A 17,329-nucleotide genomic window follows, 5' to 3' on the forward strand; every position below is an offset into this window, starting at 1 on the left:
AGAGAGACGGAAGGCCCTTGGCAAGGGGCGGAGCCATGGCGTCCAGGATGTTTACGGACTCGAGCCTTCCCCGCGTGTGGAGAAGGGGAGGCTGGTGAGCTCCGGCAAGCAAGGTGGTGTGGAGATTAGCCTGGAGGGCCAGCCACCGCATTCCGGTTCTTTGTGAGGCCTGGAACGGTGTCTTTACGCGACTCGTAAAGAGTAAACTTTGAGGAGACCTTTTAATAACTCAAGGCTTGTCACGCAGCATGCGATGCAAAACCAAGAGAAGGCATGACTGTTTGGCCAGGTTTAAGTAGGGTGGTAGTGGTGATTAATGAAAGCGTTGAGGCTGATTAGTAGCAGCTGGCGCTTGTTTGAGGCGTTACGTTCATCGCGTCTAGTTAAGTGTTGCAAACGTTAGTGGAGGCTGATCGGCAATGGTTAGCAGCTGGTGCTTGTTGAGTTGCTAGGGAGCTGCGTTCAAGGCAACTAGTTGAGTGTTGCATTCAAGTCTGGTTCTTTCTCCTGAAATTTTGTTAATCCTTAACACCAAACACGACTGTCTGTGGGTTGCAAGTGCTTTTCTGAAGAAACAATAAGCTTCATGTGATTTCCAGAATAATGTTTTTAAATTCATAGGGACAGACTGGATTGGGGAATCATAACAAGTGACATCATTAAGGGATCATAGCTGTTTTCACCTGGTCAGTCTATGTCATGGAAAGAGCAGGTGTTCATAATGTTTTTAGTCATAAAATAATTTGCAAGAGCAACAAATGACTCAGAGAGAGAGAGAAAAAACGTTTTCTGAATGGAGCTCTTTACTCTCACCAGCGTGTGTGTGTCTTGGTTTTCAATTTTCAATGTAATGTTTTTTGAAACTGAGATATTTCTTCTTATCTGGCAACAACCTATAGCTCAAGTCACAGCTGACCAATGAAAGAGTTTAGTTTACACAGCAGGACCAATCACTGAATAATGAACTCTGGAATCTGGAGCAATGGGCGTGTTTTCGGGTTGCCTTTTCGCTACAACGACTCTTCATTCTGCTGCGTAAATGTACGAATCTACAATTCATCTTCTAGATAGTCAGACACATTGATGAGTTTATAATTTGGACTGTCAATATTTTGTATAGATCAATGGAAGTGTATGCACCATGCGCGCCCTGAACGTGAAGTCTGGAGACGCATGGCGTAAAGAGGAGCGGCTTGATTCCGTCCAATGAGAGAACGGCTGAAGTTATTATTTTAAAACGTCAGACAGCTGCGTGGTGTAAATAGGCCCTGAATCTAGAACAATCTGACGAGGTTTTCCACGGTAAGACATTTTAAAGATATTCTATGACAATCCAATAAATGTGTTGTAGCCTGTCTTCAGCAAACCAAAATGTATCTAGTGACTGTAGCCTGTATATATTTCTGCCCCATTGAATCGTCTGTAGACTGTCGCCTGTATCTATTTCTGCCCCATTGAATCGTCTTTAGCTTATTGGTAGATGTGCTCTAGTAGATTAAAGTAAACGTTATAAAGTCGTAGATTCAATACACATGAATAATGCAAGGTTGAATTGATCCTAGGTTGACGTGTGTTTTCCCCCCAGATGGCCATGTCTCTGGCTGACAGAGCTCTAGGAGCCATCATTGGATCAGCTGTAGCCGACGCAGCAGGTAATGGACCCACAATACTGAATGAATCATAAAACTGTAATACAAATCTTTGGCTTTACTGTATAAATAGCCTGGCTTTTGTATAAATGTGGAGTTTTTTTCTTTTTCTTGACCAACGATCTGAGCAGGAAAAAACTCCAGGTGCTATAGTTCAAGCCTGTCAACAGGGCCCAGTTTTTACACATTTTTTTTTTCTTCAATAATGTTGTTGGAATTTGGGTTTATAGAGCTCATCACATGGTCACATGGTCACTTAAACTGTGTCATTGTATTCAGCATCAGCATGTAGTAACTCTTTTGAATAATGTTGAAAACCTGCACTGTCCCATACAGCCCAGCAAATTTTTTAAGGGTAAAATTATACAAGATACACATAATATCTTGGGTCCCCTGTAGCTCAGTTGGTAGAGCATGGCGTTTTCAACGCCAGGGTTGTGGGTTCGATTCCCATGGAGGAGGGGGGGGGGGGGGCAGTATGAAAAATGTATGCACTCCCTAAACTGTAAGTCGCTCTGGATAAGAGCGTCTGCTAAATGACTAAAATGTCAAATGTAATAATAAACACATATTTTACTTTGGCCATAAGCTTCCCTTCAAAATGTTTTGGTGCATGACATGACGCCACTCTATCTGTCAACCCCACCCCAGCCCAGCCCCTGCACTGGGTGTACGACTTGGATAAGTTGGATGTCTTCCTGAATGAGGCCCCTACACCCGAATTCAGGCCCAAGTCAGCCAACCCTTTCTACCGCCGTGACACGGGCAACCAGAGCTGCTATGGGGACCAGGCCTTCGTGTTGCTGGAATCACTGTCTGAATGTGGAGGTAGTTAACGGTTCTATTCTAGTGTAGTTAGTTGGAATCACTGTCTGTCTGAATGTGGAGGTAGTTAACTGTTCTATTCTAGTGTAGTTAGTTGGAATCACTGTCTGTCTGAATGTGGAGGTAGTTAACGGTTCTATTCTAGTATTGTGTGGCACTTTATGCAGCTGTGTAACTAACAGTTCTCTTAACCCCAAACTATTCCTTAGCCACATAAATCCTCATTGTTTTGTTCCCATTTGTTCAGGTCTGAACGTCGATGATCTGAGGAAGAGGACGTATAACTTCTTTGGGCCCAGGTCGGAGTATGACACCCCTGTCAATGACCCGTACAGGGATAGGAGTGGTAAGGAAACCCGCTGATGAAGGCTGAAAATAATGAATACACTCCATTCAGGATGACGTGGTGGATAAATATAGTTGCATCTAAAATTCAACAAACATGACAGGACTGTGAACATGTATTTTTAGGCTGTGGATATCCGACCAGCAGATCCCTAACCTTAACCCTTGCTTTACCCTCACCCTAACCTCCCCCTTTCCCCTATGTCAGGGAAACTGGCCCCTAACCATGCATGTTAATGATTGTCAAAAAGCTGAAAACAAGGTAATTGTTGTATTCCTGAAATGTGTTTTTGTGTGTGTAATGTAAGGACCCAGACCTCAGCTGCCCATTGAGGGACCATGGAGACATGCAAGTATAAAGAGCTTCATGAAAAACATGGATGCAGGCAAGGAAGAAACAGGTAAACAATAATAATAATAACAACAACAACATTATGCGTAAACGATTAGTTACTGGAGTGTAACTCCAGTTCTATGAGTGGAGCGGAGCCCCATAGGGGAGCTCTGCTCCTAGTGGTTTACCCTCTGCCCTAAGGCAGCATCAGCCTGAGACAAAATTATGCACACACCTGCAGCCAATAGGAGTACAGGTGTCCCTATAAGAGGGGATGCCTCACCTCAATCTGCCTCCCGAGATATTTATCTTCAGCGAGACTAGAGAGGGTCGGCAGGGCCTTAAGTCCTATGGGGCTCCGCTCCACTCATAGAACTGGAGTTACACTCCGGTAACTAATCGTTCTATATCGTGGAGCTCCGCCCCATAGGGGAGCTCTGCTCCTGTTGGTTTAAGGCGGAGCGTAGCGCTCCAAAATGTACTCCCTGCCGAGCCCAACACTTCCCATCGAAACGAAAAGGTCAGGCCTAGCAATGGCTGCGACCAAGTCCCGCAGTACTGCAACTAAAAACCCATACGGGCGTCACAATATACCGCGTCATCGGTTAAAGACCCGCCCCACCTAGTCCAATGGCAATGCCAATGACTAGTGGGCAGATCACCAGAATAGAAGCCATACTAATCTGTACTAGCAGATAGATGTGCCTCAATATCCTGTGAAAACACTACCGACCACTAATGGAATGACACAAAGTGTCACTCTACATTGTGAACGCGGTAGACCGCCTCACTCACTCAATGGAATCCCAGAGATTAGTGGGCAGGAACAAAATATGGGTCATACTAAAACTGAACAAGCAGATAGATGACCTCACATTCTGTCAATCAACGCATGCCTCTACTGTACTGAACCTGTCAGTCAGGAGTCATGCTACAAAATATGTTTTCTTATCCAAAGCGGACCTGATGGAAACCTTATCCATAGTCCTGCTTTTTTCTCTCTTCCTAGCTCAAGATCTCCCTTCAGCTGTGCTGAGTACAGACCGAGCCAAAGAGTTAGAAAACACATCTGTCAAAAACACGTCTTCCTAACCAAAGCGGACCTGATGGAAACCTGTGTCCACAGTCCTGCTTCTCTTCTCTTTCTTGCTCAAGATCCCCCTTAAGCCACGCTGAGTACAGATCGAGCCAGAGAGTTAGAAGACATATCTAAGAGATAGAAACGGATAAATGGAGACTGCGTCGACCATGATGCTGCTCTACAGATATCCTCTACCCCTGTTCCTCTAAAAAGGGCAGTAGAAGCCGCTATTCCACGAGTGGAGTGAGCTCTGATACCCTGAGGCAATTGCCGCCCCGCTGCCTCATAAGCTGTCTCAATGCCTTCACAAAGCCAGTGAGACAACCGCTGTTTTGAAAGTGGTTTACCTAGTGCAGCCGCACCGTGACACACAAACAACTGAGGCGATGACCTAATCGCTGCTGTGCGCTCGACGTAACACGCCCAAACGCGTACCGGGCACAGGCGATGGAGCTTTTCCTCACTCCTCTCTCTATGAGGAGGAGGAGAAAAAGCCCACAGCTCCACGGTCTGTGACCTATATGAACTCTTAATAACCTTCGGCACAAATGCCGGGTTAGGACGTAACACTGCTCTGCTCAGGTCACCATTGATGGCCAGGCAGTCAGGTCTCGTTGAAAAAGCACACAAATCACTGACCCGCTTAGTTGTAGTCAAAGCGAGCAACAGTGCTGTCTTAATAGACAGCATCTTGAGGGGTATTTGATTCAATGGCTCGAACGGCGACTTACATAGCGCTTCGAGTACCAAAGCCAAATCCCACTGAGGAAGCGTGACTCTAGGTGTTGACCTAAGTCGCCGCGTTCCTAATAGGAAGCGTTTCACTAGAGGGTGGCTAAAGACATTGTCTCTGCCAAACCCCTCATGACAAGCTGAAATCGCTGCTGCAAACACCCTAATAGTGGCAGGCGATTTTTGCTTATCAAACATGAGCTGTAGAAAAGAGAGAATACTCTCCACCTGACAGCTCATGGGGTCTACACCTTGTGTGACACACCATCGTGAAAACACGTTCCATCTACTGGCATACATCTTAGAAGTGGAACTGGCACGTGAACCCTGTATGGTCCTGATCACTGCATCAGATAACCCACGGCGCTCTAGCCTGTCCCTCTCAGCAGCCAGGCCTTCAGTGGTTGGCCGATTATGAGCAATTTCCCTATCGTGCCTCCCGCCTGAGACAACGCGTCCCGTCGATGTGGAATTGGCCAAGGTGGCGCAATCAACATCTGACTCATCTCCGCAAACCACAGAGCCCCCGGGCGATCGGGCGCTATCAGTATCACTGACAGCCCCCTTGACCTCACCCTGGCTAGCAGTGGGAGAATGCAGGACAGCGGAGGGAATGCATACAGGAGAACTCTCGGCCACGGTTGGTGCGCAAAGGCGTCCCTTCCCAGTGGCGGTTCGTCCTGTTCCCTCAGAGAGAACCACAGAGGACATTGCGCGTTCACGCGTGACGCGAATAGGTCCACCTCGGCTCTCCCGAATTGTTCCCAAATCTGGAGAACAATGTCCGGATGCAGACACCACTCGTCGTCTCGAGGACCCCCTCTTGACATGAGGTCTGCTCCTACGTTCAAGTAGCCCGGAATGTGTGCTGCTCTCAATGAGCGAAGGTGCTCGTGAGCCCACAGCCACAATTCCTCTGCCGCCCGATGGAGAGCAGGAGACCTGACTCCTCCCTGGCGATTTATGTGAGCTACTGTGGTCCGGTTGTCTGACCAGACCAGCACATCGCGACCCCGAAGGGTAGACGCGAAGTGGGTCAGAACCAGTCGAACCGTTTCCAACTCCAAGAGGTTGATATGACGACCTGATTGATGCCACACACCTCCTATCGCTTGGGTCTGACATGTCCCTCCCCATCCCGTCAGGGACGCATCCGTGAATACTGGGATGTGAGAGGACACCTTCCTATCGGGACTCCGTGCGTGAGAACGCGCGGGTTTCTCCAATAGTTCAGATCTGCACTGAGCGAGAGGGGAACCACCACCAACCGATGACGTTGACGCAATGGGTCTAGTCTTGGTTGGGCGAACCATCGCTGCATCCTGCGCATATGCAGGAGTCCCAGCGGAACCACAGAGTGGGCTGACGACATGAGACCCAAAAGTGACATGATCGACAGCGCCGTCACCTTGTGATTCGGACGACACTTCCTCAGGGCTAGCAACAAGGCTACCCTTCGGGGGTCCGAAATTCGAGCCCTCATCCTCAGTGTCTAGCTGTATCCCCAGGTAGACAATCTGATGGGTGGGCCAGGGCGTGCTCTTTTTCCAATTCACAGCAAACCCCAGACTTGTGAGATGTATCACTGTTTGTGTTGTGTGAGTGATCGCCAGCTCTGCTGACGGGGCGAGAACCAGTAGGTCGTCCAGGTAGGCTAGTAGCCGTATTCCCTGACGACGCAACGGTTCCAATGCCGCCTCCACACACTTGGAAAATGTGCGAGGTGCCAGGGCGTACCCAAATGGCATCCTCGTGTATTCGTACGCCACCCCTTGAAAGGCGAACCGCAGAAACTTCCTGTGACGCGGCTGAACCGGCACATGAAAGTACGCGTCCTTTAGGTCTATGCTCGTACAAAAGTCCCCTCTCTGGACACATTCCAGCAGACGTTTTGTCGTTAGCATTCGGAAGGGCCGTTTGGTTATGCTCTCGTTGAGAATGCGTAAGTCCAAAATCGGCCTCACTCCCCCCGTCTTTTTGGGCACTAGGAAATAAGGCGAATATAGCCCTTTGTTCCTTTGCTCCCGGGGAACTACTGTCACCGCCTCCTTCGCCAAAAGTTCCGTAATCTCTGTCATCAGAGCGGCCACTTTGTCTGGCGTTTTCATCACCGTCTCCACCACTCCCCTGAACGGGGGTGGGGTCCGGTGGAATTGGAGAGCATAACCCTTCTGCAACGTCTGTTCTAGCCAGCGTGAGAGGGTGCAGCTTCTTCGCCACTGCCAGCAATGCAGAGAAAGCGGCTGAGCACGAAGCTGTGGTGCATCCAGTAGGAAGGACCTGTATTCCTCTATGGCCCTTGCCGCTGCTGTTCTCCAACACTGAGGTGGTGGAACAGCCCAAGGCGGGCCTCCCAAGAAAGGGAGAGGAAACATTAGTGCGTTCTGAACCAAAAGGGGGGCAGAAACGTCAGTTAAACCTGTAACCGTCGTATTCCTGGCCTCCGTGAACGCAACGTGGGTCTGAATTGCACTGACCGAGGCCACAGCCTGCGACAGGGCACCATCCCCAGCAAGCGATTGCGTCACCGTTATTAGAGCCACTCACTACAATACTCCTCGAAGTCTGTAATATGAGGTCTCTATGAGGTAACACAAGGCGGCGCCTTGATACCGTTTTACCCTTCACCTTCTGTGTGTGTTCAACTCTGCACCTCTGGTGGGTTGAGTCACGCTCAGTGTGGTGAGTATTAGCGCGTTCAAAGGAAAGTGGGGGCGCCGATACACTGGGCACCTTCATGACCGTGGTAATCGGGCCCTCCGTGAACGCAGCATGGGTCTGAATCGCACTAACCGAGACCTTAGTCTGCGATAGTGCGCCATCCCCAACTAGCGGCTGCGTCATCATGTCTCCTGACTGAGACTGCAGCCTGCTATGAGAGGCACTCACTACAGTACTCCTTGGAGTCTGTAATGTGAGGTCTCTTTGAGATAGACCAAGACGGCGTCTAGGTATTATTCCTCCTTTCACCTCCTGTGTGCGTTCAGCTCTGCACCTCTGGTGGGCTGAACTACACTCAGTGTGGTGAGCCTGGGCGTGTTCAGAAAAAGGTGGGGGCGCCGATACACTGGGCACCTTCGTGACCGTGGTACTCGGGCCCTTCTTGAACGCAGTCTGGGTCGTACTAACAGAGACCTTAGTCTGTGATAGTGCGCCATCCCCAATGTGGTTATTATCAGCGCGTTCTGAGAGAAACGGGGGCGCCGATACATTGGTTACGCCCGTAACCGTAGTAATCAGGCCCTCCGTGAACGCAGCACGGGTCTGAACTGCACTGACTGAGGCGTTAGCCTGAGACAGAGCGCCGTCCCGAATAGCGGTCGCGTCATCATGCCATTATCTGGCTGAGACTGCAGCCTGCTATGTGAGACACTCACTACAGCACTCCTAGGAGTCTGTAAAGTGAGGTCTTTATAAGGTACACTTAATACCTTTTATATACCTGCCTTATGTGTGCGTTCAGCAACGCACCATGGTGGGCTGAGCTGCACTCATAGTGGTGAGAGTGAGGAAGGTCGAACGCTCTCGGATGTATTATGGAAAAGGGGCTCTTTTTTGACAGTGTCAAGTAGAGCCAACTCTTTATTACACACATCAACAAAAAACATTCTCCTCCATACACTCAACGGTAGAGTGGGGGGGGGACAGTGGGCTCGGTCACAGCAGGCGCTGTGCCGTCTTCCGTTCTCTCCCCCTCGCCTGTCATAAACGGCGTCTCTTCTGGCCGCCCTTCGGGTGATGCCAGGATGACGCTTTAATGACCTCTCTCGCCGGCACCTCTGGCGCTGCAGGGGGGGCGAGGCCCGCTCCCTTGCTACTGGAGGCCGCCGTCTGACGCCAAGCTGTAGCGAGAGTAACGGCCGCCCTTCCTCATATCCACTTCCGGGTTGGAGGGAATGGGGGGCAGCTTAATCTCCCGCTGTTTAGCAGCCCACTCAATGAGACCTGAAAATTCAGAGCACAGAGAGGCTGTGGCGTCATCATCCAGGGATGTAATGACCTCACAATTTCCGAAGGAAAAGGGGTGTTAAACATCTGGGTCAGTGTAATGAATTGTTCCAATAGAATATTCATTTCTTCCCCAATAGCCCTGTCATCTCCTGAGTCAGCGCCTTCAGATGATGCCTCAGAAGCTGAGACTAACACTGATAGCACATCCTCAAGAGGAATATCCTCCCTAAAAATGCCCAACGCTGCTTCCACTCCTTCAAAAAAAGGAGGGCGCAGCTGGCGCATAGTGGGGGATTAATGAGGCCGTCCCTGGCGTGCTGTGTCCCTCGACCCACGAAACATATGTCGGGGGGGGGGGTGACAGCCGCCAAGGGGAACAGCGACATTGAGCTCTGAAAAGAGCTTTTGTTAAATACTTACCCTATGGATAAGCTTGGTGTGCTCATTGTAGGACGACGTCGATGATCTGGAAAATCGACGGCGTTTTCTTCGTCCTGAGTCTTCTCTTCGTCTCTTCTTGGCTTCTTCAGTCTAGTCCAGTCGCTGAAGATAAAGGGAGGCAGATTGAGGGGAGGCATCCCCTCTTATAGGGACACCTGTACTCCTATTGGCTGCAGGTGTGTGCATAATTTTGTCTCAGGCTGATGCTGCCTTAGGGCAGAGGGTAAACCAATAGGAGCAGAGCTCCCCTATGGGGCGGAGCTCCACGATATAGAACTATACTATACATAAGCGATCTATGTAAAAAATGTAAAAAATAATAGCCTTACCAGCTCTAATTTTGAATAATGTCTCTCTGGTCTTCCTCCAGGATGTGAGACGGACTTTCAGCCGGATGGGATAGCGAAGCTGGCTCCGATCGTGGCGTTGTACGCTGGGAAGCCTGACATGCTGGAGAAGGTAGAGGAAGCTGTCCGAGTCACACAGAACAACGACGCCTGTGTGGCGGAGACGCTGGCGGCAGCAAGGTCCGTTTCCTGTGTGTAAAGGACGCATGCTGTACGGTATGGACAGGTATCATGACATGGCGATACAGCAGCAAGGTCCGTTTCCTGTGTGTAAAGGACGCATGCTGTACGGTATGGACGGGTATCATGACATGGCGATACAGCAGCAAGGTCCCTTTCCTGTGTGTAAAGGACGCATGCTGTACGGTATGGACGGGTATCATGACATGGCGATACAGCAGCAAGGTCCCTTTCCTGTGTGTAAAGGACGCATGCTGTACGGTATGGACGGGTATCATGACATGGCGATACAGCAGCAAGGTCCGTTTCCTGTGTGTAAAGGACGCATGCTGTACGGTATGGACAGGTATCATGACATGGCGATACAGCAGCAAGGTCCGTTTCCTGTGTGTAAAGGACGCATGCTGTACGGTATGGACAGGTATCATGACATGGCGATACAGCAGCAAGGTCCGTTTCCTGTGTATAAAGGACGCATGCTGTACGGTATGGACACGTATCATGACATGGCGATAACCGTGTAAGAGCTGGGCGTTCAGGTGGGCCTTCGCGCTTCAGCAAACAAAGGAAAGGAGGGGAGTTCAACAACAAGGAAGTGTTGGTCTGACCAAGAGGACTAGGTAGAGGTAGAATGGACTCAACAAAAGAAAGCAGAGATTTATGTATTTTTGCTCACTTTAATCCGTTGTACAGGATGAGAACAGATGACCGACGTTTCGACGTCAAGCTGACGGTTTCCTCATTCTAATAGCTCTGCAATAACTCTCTCAACCACAACTTTGAGGTTGTTTTTATTATGGTCTGTTGAAATGTTAAAGAAAAGGATATTCCCACCAAATGTCTTGTTGCGTTCCGGATTGAAAATGACTTGATGTAAAGGGGACACATTATACACAGAGCCTAACACAAAATGACAGACCCAATAACTCTGGTTATTTGGTTAAAACCCACATGGCTTTTTGTTTTTTTTTCCGTTCCAGGATCCTGGAGCATTTCATCCTGAACGGTCCTGATGCGAATGTCCTGGATTCTGTTCTTGATCAGCTCACTGACCCGAACAGGAAACAGCCACAGGACCTGGACAAAGCCGTGGTTGGTATGTGACTCACTGACTGGGAGGCCCACCCTGGCCTGTGTCCCAATAATCAGTCCTTTTCTTAGTGTGCACTCGTCCACTACTCTCCACAGTAAATCTAAAAGCAGTAAATTGGTTTAGGCATGGGCCAGAGGAAGGTTCCACCCCTTCTTATACTGGTCATTTCCTTTTAAATCCATATATGCACACTTTGGAAGAAAGGACATATTATTGAGACGCAGGCCCAGAGGCTCCACTACTGCTTCACTACACCCACGTCACGTGACAGGGGCATGGAAGGATGTAATGCAAGGCCTTTTATCTCTTTTTATTTCCTGTTCACTTATTGGCCGGGGGAACAGGGACATGTTAGAAGTTGTAACAGAAGGAGTGTTGGCAAAGCAGTAAACAAATATCTAATTTCATTATGCTGTTTTAAATAATTTTGCATTTTAAAAGCCCTAAACCTTTATTACAATATGTTTGCATCCTGTACGAATAGTTACCAAGAAAAAAGTAATTATATTAGAATAGATAGCAAGCTTCTCACAATAAAGATATGTAATGATCTAACACATCTCTTATCAATTCTACTCTGTTTTTAGGCCACATTTACCAGGTGAGGGAGAATCTGACCAAGGCTCACCAGGATCTGATCCCCAGTGTGTTCCCCAACAGCTGAGGTCAGCTATGTCATCTCAGATAACACTCATTCCCTAACAACACAAGTTCACTTTTAACTGAACCTGTTTTTGATGTTTTATTTTTGGGAATATGAAATCTAAACTGAATTCAACGACGGTTGTTCAGCCTGTCTTGGTCTCAGTCTGTCAGTTGTGTGGGTTTACTGATCGGGTTGGGTGTTGTACGGTTTCAATCTTCTAGGTTTGCCCGGTGCGTTCCAAGCAGCGCTTCATGGGGTCCTGACGGCTAAGGAGTTTGACCAGGCTATCAGGGACACCATGGTCTGCGGGGGGTGCACCTGCAGCCGGAGCTCATTCATCGGGGCCTGTCTAGGGGCTCAGGTAACTATGGACACTATTAAACAGGGCTTTACCTGGTCAGGTAACAATGGACACTATTAAACAGGGCTTTACCTGGGCAGGTAACTATGGACACTCACACTAGTCTTTTCTTGCAACCGCTGATTTTGCTTACTATGACTGTGCAATGCGGTTGTCTCGCTTAGTTACCTTAAGATGAATGCACTAAGCGTAAGGGCAAGAGCATCTGCTAAATGACTACAATGTAAAAATCAAATCAAATTTTATTGGTCACATGCGCCGAATACAACAGGTGCAGACATTACAGTGAAGTCATAAACTGTAATGTATCAGGGCTCAAGTATGGAACACTATAACTAGGACCTAACTAACTTTGGATGTTCTGGTGACTTACTGATATGACTCAAGTAACTATGGACACTATCAAACAGGGCTTTACCTGTTCAGGTAACTATGGACACTATATTAAACAGGGCTTTACCTGGTCAGGTAACTATGGACACTATATTAAACAGGGCTTTACCTGGTCAGGTAACTATGGACACTATATTAAACAGGGCTTTACCTGGTCAGGTAACTATGGACACTATATTAAACAGGGCTTTACCTGGTCAGGTAACTATGGACACTATATTAAACAGGGCTTTACCTGGTCAGGTAACTATGGACACTATATTAAACAGGGCTTTACCTGGTCAGGTAACTATGGACACTATTAAACAGGGCTTTACCTGGTCAGGTAACTATGGACACTATATTAAACAGGGCTTTACCTGGTCAGGTAACTATGGACACTATATTAAACAGGGCTTTACCTGGTCAGGTAACTATGGACACTATATTAAACAGGACTTTACCTGGTCAGGTAACTATGGACACTATATTAAACAGGGCTTTACCTGGTCAGGTAACTATGGACACTATTAAACAGGGCTTTACCTGGTCAGGTAACTATGGACACTATTAAACAGGGCTTTACCTGGTCAGGTAACTATGGACACTATATTAAACAGGGCTTTACCTGGTCAGGTAACAGTGCTCAGGACAAACTCTGGGACATACCTGTAATTGATCTCTTATGTATATTCTGATGTCCTAGGGTCAGGAGTTTCCTGGCCATGTTTATGACTTGGCTGGGAAAGACTAGGGCCAGAGTTGTTCCTGTTGAAGTCACGTATGGGTCATGAAAAACGTGTGACTCTTTATTAAATACAAATACATATTTCATTATTTTATATATATATATATATATATATATATATATATATATTTTTTTCAGATTGGGCTTCAAGGCATCCCTAATTCATGGAAGACGAAGACACTACGGTACAACTCTCTACTGGAACACTCCAAAAAAGTGACTGAACGTTATCACCAAATGTAATCGAATTACTTCTGACTGCTATATATTCACGTTCTAGATGACCACGTATGTAATGTAACCTCACTACCAACCGTTTCCGCTGTTAGGAGCCGTCATTCCACCGTTCCCCTCTGTCTATACACCTATTAGACTACCAAACACCACGAAGTGGAATCATCTTCACATGACTGATGCACTTTGACAGAACATTCAATGAAAGTCCCAGCCTAAACTAGTTCTACTACTGGGTTGGAACTGGATGCTCATGATTCTGTTGAGTCACAGCACGTTGTATGAAAGATGTTTCTGCTTGTTATGTTCAACGAAGGCATTTTATTTCTATATTAAAGCCATCCTTATAAACACTTACTCTGTGACTTGATGTTTGTATCCCCACCGTTGCTAGGGGAGATGCTTGTGGAGTAATGTGATGATTGATGACGACGCAGATGCCTAAGGAAAGGTCTGTGGTACAAGCAGTGGCGGCTCCTGAAAAAATTCTCAGGGGGGGCAATTTTTCTGATGATTTAGGTGACCTACACACATTTAAAAAAAGATATGTCCAGCAACAACATGAAGACAGGGGCAGCATATAAGTCAATACCAGAAGCATTTATTGACTGACCTCAAAAGTGTTGGCTTACCAGGGTTGGTGGAGCCCTCAGTTTCATCTTTGCCTCGCAAAGCTAACTCAAACACTCCGCAAAACTTCACACACTGGATTAGCCGGCTGAGGATGTGGCGGTTCTTGCTAATGTCGTAGTAAATATATTTGTTATAGTGAATATGGAATATGATATGTTGAGTAAAATGTTGTGCTAAGATCTATTTAGGTCAGGAGCTGGTTATAAGTTCTGTTCCTATCCAATAACAATGGACAAAAGGGTCCTATCTTGTCAGCCTTGTCAGTTTCAGTTCTCCAGTAAACTTGTGATTATCAACACTAACCTCATCGTTGTGGCGGCGGACAGCTAGCCTGTATCCCTCATCCAGTTGAGTGGGAATGTTCACTCTCCCCAAAGCAGACAATCTCAAACAGCTATCCATGTGGGTCTTTGACAGCTCATGTTTCTTAATCTTTCCTGAAAGATGGTGCATGTCCGTTACACACCAGTCGCTGTCCAAGCGGTGCTGTCTGCCGTGCCGCCTTCAGGGTGAAAGAGTAAGCAGGGGGTAGCAGAAAACTGCATTAGCTACATCGCAGCCTGCTAGCCAGGTTTTTCGTTCGTACCAATTTTTGGAAAATCCTCGGGTGTAGGACTTCCCCCCTTTAGTAGAAACCTGTTGAATTATTAAATTTGGTCTGGGAGGTCCTAATTGTTTCGTTGCCAATTTATCTTCATTTGTTCGCCGACAAAAAGGAACTTCTTTCAAAGACACAATCGAGTTGCACTGAAGCCTAGCCATTTTCACAGTAGTAGTGAATTGATTGATGAGGCTACCCGCTCTTTTCTTAGTTACGTTCATGGTTATGTTACGTATGACGAAAGCGCGTAAGTGCAAGCCCTCAGAAACCCATAGAGATTGTATTGAAAGCTCTGATATTTGAAAAAAATAGATTTTACATGGGAGTCTATGACAGACTTCTGGGCGATTTTCAACCTGACTGAAATCGCCCCAAAAGGGGGGGGGCCATTTGAAGCACGACTTTAGCCTGATTGGACATTTAGTGGCACTGTGGCAGATCAGACGTCTAGATTACAACACTGATAACTACTGTTGCCGTGATATAATTGATTAGAAAAAAAATCCCTTCCTTTTCCCGTTTGGCAGTGCGTCGCCCATATCGCCCTATTGAACACACCGCCCCTGGGTACAAGTGGGTTTAACGTGAGGTGAAATGTAGGTTAAAACGCTCCCTCATTAGATATCCACTGATCTAAAGCCCAGTCTGTTAAGTCAATGACCCCCAACTCCTTACCACAGGATTACACTGTAGTCTGTCTGAGATTAAACCATGTTATTTTTCCTAATGTTTAGAGAACATTCCCAGAACATTCCTACATTTTTTAAAAACAAGAACATATTGGCCAGAACCACCCTTCCGGGACACTGTCCATTTCAATCTCTGAACCCGTACACACAAGCTGAATTTACGAGCACACGTGGGTGCATGCACGCTCACACACTCGCGCACACACACACACACACACACACACGCAGCCAAATCAACACATCATTGCAATGATATGAGTCACCCAATGAACTGTAGATAGAGTACGGCATGTTCATGTCATTTCCTGTATTTTATAAAGCTTTTAAAAAAAACGATTCAACATGGGCTTTTTTTTATTTTCCTGCCTAAGACCCTCTCTCACCACATCTGACGCAGAAAAGCTTTTTATTCATAAATTTTTCTCCAGAATTGATTATGGAAATGCAGTATTTGGGGGGGCCAAATTACAGCTCATCCAAAACAGTGCCGCGAGAATTTCGTCAAACATTCTCCTCCTTGTCTACAAATCCCTGAATGGCATTGGGCCTGCCTACCTGTCAGACCTACTCTCCCCATATGAACCTCCACCCACCCTACGTTCAAGCCACGCCAAACTGCTCAGTGCCTCCGGGACCCGGCTCTGAACAATGGGGGACCGTGACCACCCTTCCTGACAAACTCGGGGCAGCTCAGACGGTAGGTTTTCAAAGCTGGCCTTAACACTCCTCTCTAATGGCTGACCTTCCTCCTAGACATTTTAGTTTTATCTGTTATTTTATGCACTTTGAGATTATTCCTGTATAATTTAAAAGTGCTTTACAAATGTTGTTATTATCTCTGGGGCTATTGTCTCAGTAATAAGTAGGAATTATTGTGACTGATTTTTGATTTCAGTTTTTCCTATTAATTTCCTATTTTGTCCCCCTGCAGAACTACAAATCCAATAAATCCATGCATCAAGATAACTCTATAGGGTCTAGTTAGCAGTATTAACTCTATAGGGTCTAGTTAGTACTGCTAACTCTATAGGGACTAGTTAGTAGTATTAACTCTATAGGGTCTAGTTAGCAGTATTAACTATATAGGGTCTAGTTAGCAGTACTAACTCTATAGGGTCTAGTTAGTAGTATTAACTCTATAGGGTCTAGTTAGCAGTACTAACTATAGGGTCTAGTTAGCAGTATTAACTCTATAGGGTCTAGTTAGCAGTACTAACTATAGGGTCTAGTTAGCAGTATTAACTCTATAGGGACTAGTCAGCAGTATTAACTCTATAGGGACTAGTCAGCAGTATTAACTCTATAGGGTCTAGTTAGCAGTATTAACTCTATATGGTCTAGTTAGCAGTATTAACTCTATAGGGTCTAGTTAGCAGTATTAACTCTATAGGGTCTAGTTAGCAGTATTAACTCTATAGGGTCTAGTTAGCAGTATTAACTCTATAGGGTCTAGTTAGCAGTATTAACTCTATAGGGTCTAGTTAGCAGTATTAACTCTATAGGGTCTAGTTAGCAGTATTAACTCTATAGGGACTAGTCAGCAGTATTAACTCTATAGGGTCTAGTTAGCAGTATTAACTCTATAGGGTCTAGTTAGCAGTATTAACTCTATAGGGTCTAGTTAGCAGTATTAACTCTATAGGGTCTAGTTAGCAGTATTAACTCTATAGGGTCTAGTTAGCAGTATTAACTCTATAGGGTCTAGTTAGCAGTATTAACTCTATAGGGTCTAGTCAGCAGTATTAACTCTATAGGGTCTAGTTAGCAGTATTAACTCTATAGGGTCTAGTTAGCAGTATTAACTCTATAGGGTCTAGTTAGTAGTATTAACTCTATAGGGTCTAGTCAGCAGTATTAACTCTATAGGGTCTAGTTAGCAGTATTAACTCTATAGGGTCTAGTTAGTAGTATTAACTCTATAGGGTCTAGTTAGCAGTATTAACTCTATAGGGTCTAGTTAGCAGTATTAACTCTATAGGGTCTAGTTAGCAGTATTAACTCTATAGGGTCTAGTTAGCAGTACTAACTCTATAGGGTCTAGTTAGCAGTATTAACTCTATAGGGTCT

General features: G+C 46.4%; 1 protein-coding gene across 2 annotated transcripts; it reads left to right on the plus strand.

Moving 5' to 3' along the window:
* The first annotated feature begins 1,216 nt into the window (after positions 1–1,216).
* LOC311099029 (crystallin J1A-like) lies at positions 1,217–13,692 on the plus strand. Of its 2 annotated transcripts, XM_084139628.1 has the most exons (11): positions 1,217–1,302; positions 1,586–1,652; positions 2,301–2,477; positions 2,722–2,820; positions 3,128–3,220; positions 9,729–9,885; positions 10,866–10,981; positions 11,566–11,643; positions 11,846–11,985; positions 13,244–13,290; positions 13,386–13,692. In XM_084139628.1, exons 2-11 carry the CDS (start codon positions 1,586–1,588, stop codon positions 13,387–13,389), a joined length of 978 nt encoding a protein of 325 aa, XP_083995754.1. In that variant the 5' UTR covers positions 1,217–1,302; the 3' UTR covers positions 13,390–13,692. The 2 variants fall into 2 exon arrangements, with proteins under 2 accessions (XP_083995754.1, XP_083995753.1); XM_084139627.1 differs by having other exon boundaries at positions 13,244–13,438.
* Positions 13,693–17,329: the final 3,637 nt, after the last annotated feature.

This window comes from Coregonus lavaretus, assembly GCF_964263955.1.
Source record: "Coregonus lavaretus genome assembly, chromosome: 23".
NCBI classification, from domain to species: domain Eukaryota; kingdom Metazoa; phylum Chordata; class Actinopteri; order Salmoniformes; family Salmonidae; genus Coregonus; species Coregonus lavaretus.